General features: G+C 37.4%; 1 protein-coding gene across 1 annotated transcript; it reads right to left on the reverse strand.

Annotated features, from left to right (window-relative positions):
• Positions 1–4,570: 4,570 nt before the first annotated feature.
• Positions 4,571–5,829, reverse strand: LOC135218283 (shematrin-like protein 1). The gene is made up of 2 exons (XM_064254491.1): positions 5,680–5,829; positions 4,571–5,037 (listed from the first exon to the last, which is right to left on the reverse strand). The coding sequence occupies exons 1-2, from the start codon at positions 5,758–5,760 to the stop codon at positions 4,684–4,686; spliced, it is 435 nt and encodes a 144-aa protein (XP_064110561.1). The 5' UTR covers positions 5,761–5,829; the 3' UTR covers positions 4,571–4,683.
• Positions 5,830–10,137: the final 4,308 nt, after the last annotated feature.

The following is a 10,137-nucleotide window of genomic DNA, read 5'->3' on the forward strand; positions in this document are numbered from 1 at the left end:
AATTCACTTTACCTCCCAAATGATATATTTTCATATATGTACCGAAGGGGAATTTTTTAATTGATAATAATTTCGTCCCCCCATGGGATCGAACCACCGTCCAAGTGGACGGGGACGAAATCAGGACGGTCAGTGACGCTAACCAATCAGCCAACGGTTAGCGTCACTGACCGTCCTGATTTCGTCCCCGTCCACTTGGACGGTGGTTCGATCCCATGGGGGGGTACGAAAATTATTATCAATTAAAAAATTCCCCTTCGGTACATATATGAAAATATATCATTTGGGAGGTAAAGTGAATTTAGATATTAAAGGACATTTGTAGCTTGAATTGATATATAAATGGATCACGGTTCGATGTGATAATTATTCATATATATATATATATATATATATATATATATATATAAAGAAAGACAGGAAGTGTGAGAAATCTTTATGAGAAAAATATCTGAACTTAACGAGAAAGGTAAGGTTTCACGTGTGCAAGGTGAGAAAAATTGTTACCTCGTCGCACGAAAATGGGACTGATAGAGTTGCGACGATTACTACGAAATATTAACAGAATTCTAAAAAAAAAAAAAAGAATATTCTATATGTCGATTTGATCTAGTGACGCCTGGTGGCTGGATAACGACGAAACCTCTGTTACCAACCTTAACAACTGGCTGGAATGGGGATAATGATTCCTATAACGGAAGGATGGCCCAGAAAAAAAAAAAAATTCAATTCACGTCCTTATCTATCTAAAGGGTTCAGCAGGGATAGAAAATAAAAAAAGGGAAATGAATGGTATCAATTCTCATTATAACAGCAAAATCGCACTTTGATGAAGAAAACTGATAGCAAGAATGAAAAGATACAATTTTGAAGTAGCAGTTCAGAAGGCAGGAACTCGGAAGTTATCAAGCACCATGACGCAGAAAAGTCAAGGAGTATTAAACTTTAGATTACATATGATCACTAGGTCAACGAGAAGGATTAATTTGAAAGCACAAACAATAACTTGTTCCCGTCCTGTTTACATTGGTTAACTCCCTGGTAATGGTTTACTTAGTGATTAGAGTCCTCCCCCCCCCCCCCCCCCCCCCCACCCCCCCCCAACAACTCTCACTCTCTCTCGTTCAGATAATGTTATAGATTTACCATTATTCATGACTTTCATAATTCACAAGTGAGTAGTACAGTCTCATGTGAATGCTATGGTATTAGCAAGTCACTTTCGATGAAGGTAGATGACTCATCAAAAACACCCTTAGAAGATTACTGCCCTTGAACGCTAACTATTCAATGGTTTAGGAAGTAACATCATTTGCATATCCTAATCACTGAGTACCTACGCACGCAATTCTTAGATGACCCTAAAATACTACTATAATTTAGCAAACCATTCAAGGGTGAGAGAGGTATTTGTAAAAGGAATTAGCTGTGCATATTGTGGAGGGTAAAATTTCCATATAAATTGAGAAATCTTTTGAACGCGCAATTTGAAAACTGGAGTATTGAAATTGTAGTGATTTATAAACAAGTTTATCAGACTTCGAAGAGAGAGAGAGAGAGAGAGAGAGAGAGAGAGAGAGAGAGAGAGAGAGGTAATTCTAGGCAATAACTCCACAACGACTGTAAGGAATGCTCCCGCGAATACGACAGCCATTATAGGTACTGGAGAGTCAAATGTATTTCGCTGTGTTTAGTACAGGCGCCCTGGGGGATAATTACAGTCGACACCCAATAAATAACGTTAATTTCTTAATAAGCAACTCAATTACTACAGGAAACTGTAATTTTCAAATAAAAATACTAGACGCAGAGTTATTACCTGGATCTACCCTATTAGAAAATATGGTTTTAATTAAAAAGAAAAAAAGAAGAAGAAGAAGAAGAAAAAAAAAGAAAGCATGGTAGTTGTACAAAGCCGAGACCACTCCTACGAACCAGAAGGTGATGAATCCCTCGGACAACTGGGGCTTGTTCATTCTGGTGAATTTCCCACAGAGACGACGATAACCAGCAGGAATCAACATAGATTTTCCCATCAGTCCCTTTTCGACCCTTTACTTAAATTTGTCCTTCACTGGTTAACTGACATCAAGCCTTCCTTAGCGAGAGGAGGGGCGTTCACTTGATTTTCTTTTACGAACTTGCTCAGTTCTTGAGAACGTTTCTTTGAAGATTTATTTACAAATTACTTCTCTCTAATTATGAATATATCTTTTCAGTCATTCCTTTGAGTGAAACCTTGTTGGACACTGAAATATGTAATTAGCTTTCCACCAATCTATCTATTATCATTTACATATAACACAGACTAGATTATAAGAAACAATACTAAATATATAGCTCTTATTTGCTCATAATGAAGATTCTTCGTTTAACATTGGCAAATTATCGTCAAGTGTTCATCAGTAGCCTGGTAATCATACTTAATAACCATTATAATTTCAATTCTCCAGTTTTCATATGAAGTGGTCATAAGATTTCTAACGTTAGACATGGAAATTGTACCCCTCACAATATGCGAAGTTGATTTCACTTATCCAAATCTCTCTCTCCTCAAAAGATAACTAGCAAAATTTGCATTGTACTTTGGGTCTTTCAGGAACTGCGTATGTGGGTACTTATCCACTCTGATATGCAAATCATATTACTTGTTAAACTACTGACTAATTAGCATTCCTCAGGGGTAGTTATTTCTCTAAAGCGCCTTGAATGAGTCATCTGCCGTCCAAGAATTCCTTCTCTTGTGAATTATGAAAATAAAAAATAAGTACCAAATTTTGAACAACTCTAATACGGAATAGAGAGAGAGAGAGGAAAAGAGAGAGAGTTAACCAGTGTAAAAAGAACGAGAGCAAGGAATTGGTTTTGCTACCAAATTCATAATTTTGATTAATGTAATGTCCTATGTAATCTTCCGTTGATCACTCCTTGGCTTTGCGTCACCGGCGCTTGCCAGGTTCCGAATTTCTTGCCTCCAGATTCTTTTGTTTTCCCTTTCTTGTTAAATTTTCTTCTGTAAAGAACAATCTTGTTGTTAAATTGTCGACCAACCATATTAATTTCCCGCAGAATTCCTTAAACAGATGACTTCAAATTGTTGTTTTCTTGGGTCTTCGTTCCGTAATATCAAATAATAATCCTAATGGTTTTCATATCTTCCCCCCCTTTTTTTTAAAGGGACGCTATGCCTTTCGTTTCACAGACGTATCCTCGGGCTTCGCATCTTTTCTGTTTACATATGCTAGTTTTAGAACAGTAGCATCTCATATATATATATACTATATATATATATATATATATAATATATATATATAGATATATATTCATATTTATATATATATATATATAATATATATATATATATATGATATATATATATATATATATATATATATATATATATATATATATACATATATATATATATATATATATATATATATATATATATATATATATATAGTATGTGTATGTATATATATTTATGTATATGTGTGTGTGTGTTTGTATGTGTGCGTAAGTTCCTCGCTGGACGAGTGGTTTTCGCGTTCGGCTGCCAATCCGGTGGTCCGAAGTTCGGATCTCGGCTCGGCCAACGCGGAATCAAAGGAATTTATTTCTGGTGATAGAAATTCATTTGTCGATATAGTGTGGTTCGGATCCCACAATAAGCTGTAGGTCCCGTTGCTAGGTGACCAATTGGTTCCTAGTCACGTAAAAATATCTAATCCTTTGGGCCAGCCCTAGGAGAAGCTGTTCATCAGCTTAGTGGTCTGGTTAAACTAAGATATACTTAACTGTATGTGCGCGCGTGTGTGTGGGTATAAAAAAAGAGCGAGAGAGACATATTTGCACAAAAAAAAAAAAGAAATTAGCCTGACATAGCAATAGGTGAAACCCTTGAATGTTAAGTGAAAATTCTTATTACCACGTCTTATGAAAACGGAAGTATTGAAACTGCACCAGTTACTAGGCAACATAAACAGAATTAAAACAATCATTATATCAGTGTATATCAATTAATTTCAATGGCGCCTAGTGGCTGGGCGGAGACGTAACCAGTCTTACCAACCATAATTTAATTAATGACTTGAACATTTTTGAGGTTTGCTGATTCTGGAACTTTTACCACATAAGTGAAGATAATTATGTAGTTTCCTGAGCAGTACGATTTGTCATGCTCACGCCGAATTCCCGCTGTCTTAAACAATGAAGGAGGAATATGACGTCGAATTGACAACTGCTCAAGAAAAACGATGAGGTTACCATAACTCATAAAGGACCCGATAACTGACCGAGCTTCATCTGGTTTTCTGCCTCTGCAAGGCAGAAGGTTGATAGAGCTTTCGAGTGTGTTCATTTATCCTAGAGTAAACACTATCAGTGTGAAAAAGCAATATTTGCATTAAAAGGACTTGGTTGAAGCAAAAAATGCCTAATAAATAGTCACCAAGAAAAAAGATAAATGACTCACAGTAATGTTAGTTACATTGTGTATGAGTCCTTTGATTTTAAAATGCTTAGCTTTATATTTCCTTGTATATGATGAGGGATGAAAATAAAAATCGAATGTGCTTTGCAGTCTCAATTCAATTCGTTTTTATGTACATAAGACACTCTTGAATCAGCAACAATGGAAAATCCACATTTATGCTCCAGAGAAATCAACGGTGATGTTTCTCCTTAACCGTAGTGATAGGAAGGGTAGTGGTAGACTGGTCGAGGATAGCCATAGTAACCATAGGAAGGCTCAGCAAAAGGGTGAGGATCGGCAGACCTCTTTCCGTAGTGGTGACCATAAGGATGGTAGACAGGGTAGTGTCTATAGTAGTAGGAAGCTTCAGCCTCTGGCTCTGGATCAGCAGACCTCTTGTGATGGCGGTGCACGTAACCGTAGCCTACTGGGTAGTGGCTACGATACCCATAGGGGTAGCCATATCCATGGCCGTAATAAGGACGATAATAGCCATAGCTCGGCTCCGCCTCTCGCTTCTCAATCTCAGTAGCGCAAGCGGCAGCCGCTAAGAGCACAATTACCTGGAAATTTAAATAGAATATTTGGTGAATATAGGGAAGGGTTGCCGTTGTAAGTCTCATTAAAAGGTTTCAGGATAGTTGTGTTATTGCTATCCTAACTAAATTTCTAATATGTTGTTTTGATTATTTTTTGATAAAATGGTCAACAACACAAGTAGAGGTACATTCTGAGTTGCGACTTTTATTTATTTATTAATTAATGATTGTCTTTGAAATTGGTAGGGTAATTAGGAGAGTAGTTTAATATTATAAGGTAATTTCTAAAATCCCTTAATAGTGTAAAGTATATAACACATATAATCACAGCAAGTACAGAAAAGAATTGAAAATTATAGTCTGCAATCAAAACGCTAAAAACGACAATGGTAATATAAAAAGTTTAAACAGAGAGAGAGAGAGAGAGAGAGAGAGAGAGAGAGAGAGAGAGAGAGTGTCATTTGTTTGTGTTTATACATACAGTGGTATACTGTATATGTGTACATACATATTTCAACCTTTTATCAAATAATATCGAAATTTTAAAGAATTAAAACATTATGTGACTGCATTGGAATATGTGATGTTTTTAACATAATTTAAGGTTCGAAACTTTTTAACCTTTATGTAAGACAAATATAATTAAGTTGCAAGAGATGTACAAACCAGAAACTTCATTGTTGCTAGCTGGTGTTCACCGTGGCCAACTGGGCGGTAGAGTGTGTCGAATTCCAGCCTCCTCGGCATTTTATAGACGGCTCCGGGAAAGTGGTCGCGGTCGGTGCATTTGTCATTGGAGACCACATGTCACGAAACCAAAAGAATTAAGATTTATTTATAAATAAACATCTTTTAGTTAGAACTGAGTAATCAAAGCTTCCGATAGGCTCGCCGCGCCCACAATATGATGGCGATGATGGCCTTCAAGGTTTGTTTATGTTGTTAATTGTTGTTGAATCTAGAATTATTTCTTAAAAATCACTCACAGATGTTCCATGAATGGTACTGATTTCGCTTGGCAATATTCTCACTCGTATTCACTTTGTGATCATAGACCTTATATACTGTTCGCATATGAAGGAACATTCACTAATTGTCCATATATATATGTCGAAGTAGAGCTCCAGTGAATATCCCGGAGAAAAGATACTGGCTAAACCTCATTTGTTACGAAAATCAGGGATACCGTAAGTGACAAATTTCCAAAATATGACCTCATTGTAGTTTACCCTACTGTTAAATTGTTAAGGAAATTGCATTTTATTTCACCTGCGTTTTTTAAAGACTGGAAACCCCATATGAAAATAAATGGATTTTATATTCTTCTTCTCCCTACTTGGAAAACAGGATAAAAAACAAAAGGAGTCAGTCTTGGTAAACAAAATGCTTTGCTTTGTCAATTCTCTTCCTTGATAGTCATTTGTAAAGATTCTCATCTCAAATTTACTTTCGATCTTAATGTCTAGTTTTCAAGTACTACTCAAAAGCAGTTTTGTGAAATGTAGATTTAATTAATGGGGTAATTTAATAATTTTCTCTTTCACATTCCTTTATTTCTTATTTCCCCATCAATATATGTACCTACCTACCTACATACATATATATATATATATATATATATATATATATATATATATATATATATATATTATATATTATTTTTTTTATTTAAACTCGAATGGTTCCGGTAACAACGAGTTTTGCAGCCGACTGCGACCAAAGGGGATGTCCAACCGAGCTTAATTAGAAATAGAAAAAAAAGATGTCGGCTGAGGGCCAAATAAAATTCAAGGGAAAAATCGTAAGGAAACTCCAAGGGTTAAATTTACAAGGGAAGTATTGACACTTTAATGCTACTCTACTAATTCAAGGCGCCAGCAAGGATGCTAATGACCCTCACATAAGGTCGGTCTAGTACTGGAACAATTGCTTGGAGCAATGAACAGGCGTTCAGTGACACTTCTGTTGATTTACAGCGAACATCTATGGGCCCAGAGTTCTATGGATAGAAAAGATCCACCTCACAGCAGGGATACCTTCTTGCTGAGATATAGCTTCGTAGAAGTGCAGATGGAGGAAGGGACTTCTCCGAGGGCATCAGGTAAGGGTCCAAGGCTTGCCACATGGGCCCAGAGGCGCGTGAGCAAAGGGAACAGTATGTAATTTAAGGTGGGTACACACGTGAGAGCCGAACCTTGTATTTGTAACTGAGTTACGCATATACGGTTACAAGGTGTCAAAATGTTGAGGACGAACCGTAACCACGTTCAGCACGTAACTTCATTTCAATCCACTGCGATCATCAGTCTGTATCTGTCCGGGTTGTTTACCGACGATGGCCACCATGCAAGTAGCAGCTGCCGCGTATATTCATATACATTATTTAACGAAGATAAAGCAAAATAAAAGAAGATGGTGGCAATCAAGGTTATATACTAGAAGGGTAGAATACAGTGGTCGGGAATTACTCGCTGACATGAGATTCCAAGAAGTTTCTGGCCACAGTAAAGTCTTTTCTTCGTAATAACTAATAAATTGAAGGACCTCTTCCTCACTCCAATCAGCCATGGTAGACATATACGTACTGACTGACCAAAAACAAGGGACTCTACTATGGACGGTCTTGTTCATAGTCGGTGTTAACCAAGTTCAGCAACCTCTGTTGTTACGCGTGTCATACAGGTCCCGTCCACACATGGCGTAACGTTCAAAGAGACCTCCTTTGATGCGGGGCCCAAAAACCGACAATTGGCGGGACGGAGGGCGAACCGAGCCTCGAACCTCGCGGGTTCGGGGGGTTCGGGTTCGAGGGAACCGTCCACACTTGCGTTTTTGTTACAAGAATCGGTTACAATACAAGGTTCGGTTCGCACGTGTGTACCCACCTTACACACATGGCGTAACGCGCAAAGAGACCTCCCTTTGATTCGGGGCCGAAAAACCGACAATTGGCGGGACGGAGGACGAACGGAGCCTCGAACCTCTCGGGTTCGGGGTTGGGGTTCGGGTTCGAGGAACCGTCCACATTTGCGTTTTTGTTACAAGAATCGGTTACAATACAAGGTTCGGTCCGCACGTGTGTACCGGTGATGAGCTCCGAACTGGCCAGGAGCTGGGAACGAAGTGAGACTCATCTCGTAGGCGCCCGTCTGCTTAACTTGCGGGTTCTGGGTTTTGGGACCCAACAACTCGGTGTATCTGCAAGAGACGGAAAGCGGCAGACAAGAGCAAAAAAGAGAGGAGCGGGAAGCGTGCGCGCGAGAGAGGAGATTCTATGGGGCTTGTACTTTAATGAATATTGTAACTGAATAGGGCAAAAGTAAAGGGGATTCATATATATATAGGGGGGATATATATATATATATAATATATCTATATATATAAATATATATATATATATATATATAATATATATACATATATATGAATTTTCATCACGTCACAGTGATTCATAGACATGCATCAAGCTACAAATGCCGTTGAAATCCAATTCGCTCTACCTCGGAATTAATATATTTTCATATATGTTAACCGAAAGAGAATTGTTTAGTTGATAATAATTTCGTCCTCTCGTGGATTCGAACCAGCGGACAGAGGAGAAATCAGGATTTCAGTTACATTACCGACTCGGTAATGTGTGTGTATATATTAAAAACACTGGTGGTTGTTGCGCCAATTATCAAACGTTTAAGCAGAAATAGAAAGGTTGCTGAACCTACTGACATGTCTGTGAAACAAATGCCACAACGACCACTAAAGGAGAAAAATGAACACGAAAGCTATTATTAAATTAATGATTTATATAACGGAAAGATGGAAAAAGCAATTTCCCGTCATTAGCTCTCCAAAATGATTCAGAAGGAATGCCAATAGAAAAAGATAAATGGAATGGGTTGATCCACAAAGAAATCCGTAACAACTGAATTGTTTTTTCGGAAAGGAATTTTTATAAGAGAAAAAAAGTGAGAGAGAAAAAAAGAAAATTGAAACTCCATTCGGAAGAAAGAAAGTCGGGAGTTATCTATACTGGAACGCAAAACCAAGGAGAAATCAACTGCAGATTACATATGCTCATTATGCCAGTGAGAATGACAAAACTTAAAGCAAAAGCAATGATTGCTCTCGTCCTGTTTACACTGGTTAACCACTTGATAATGTTTTACTAAAGTGGTTAGAGGCTGGCTCTCTCTCTCTCTCTCTCTCTCTCTCTCTCTCTCTCTCTCTCTCTCTCTCTTCCGTATTAGTGTTATTATAGATTTTTTCTTACTTATCATTTTCATAACAGATAAAGTACAGTGTCATTTGAATTCTTGGGTAGCAACAAGCTTCTTTTAATGAAGGTGGACGACTCATTAAAAACACCGTTAGAGGAATAAGAGCCGTGAAGGAAGGCTAATTATTCAGTGGTTTAAGAAGTAATATTATTTGCATATCTTAATCACCGAGTACCAGTGTAGGCAATTCCTAAGAGGCCTAATATACACTATTGATTTTTATAGCTATTGTATGATGAGAGAGAGTCTTACGAAAAGAAATTAGCACGATATGCTGTGAAAGGTACAATTTCCATGTGCAGAGTGAAGAGGCTTTTGAAAACGTGTCATGCAAACGGAATATACACTATTGAGATTATACCGGTTTACATGCAAGATTATCAGACTGGTAACAAAGTTAATCATTTTAGAATTTATTCTCTTAATTAAAAAACGCATTGTGGTTGCACAAAGCCGAGACCACTCCTACGAACCTGAAGGCGATTAAAGACTTGGACAATTTGAGGTTTGCTGATTCGGGCGACTTTTCCACAGAGGTGGAGGTATTCATGGAGTGTCTTAAATATCTGGATTTGTCATTCTCATGACGTGTTCCAGGTAGTTTAAAACATGAAGGAGTAATGTAACAGAAACGATTTCTGTCAGATTCCATTTGGTCTTCCTTTTACAAGAGATAAAAGGTTGATAGAGATGTTGATGGCACATTTATTTACTCGTGTCTAAACTATTCAGTTATCAAGTTTAGGAAAACATTATAATCAATGCTCACTGAGATAACTTGTTTGATTCACATGTAAATAAGGTATTGTTTTTTTTTTTAGATATTCGTATTATTTATTGATCCAGCAAC

Source organism: Macrobrachium nipponense, chromosome 9 (assembly GCF_015104395.2).
Source record: "Macrobrachium nipponense isolate FS-2020 chromosome 9, ASM1510439v2, whole genome shotgun sequence".
Taxonomy (NCBI): domain Eukaryota; kingdom Metazoa; phylum Arthropoda; class Malacostraca; order Decapoda; family Palaemonidae; genus Macrobrachium; species Macrobrachium nipponense.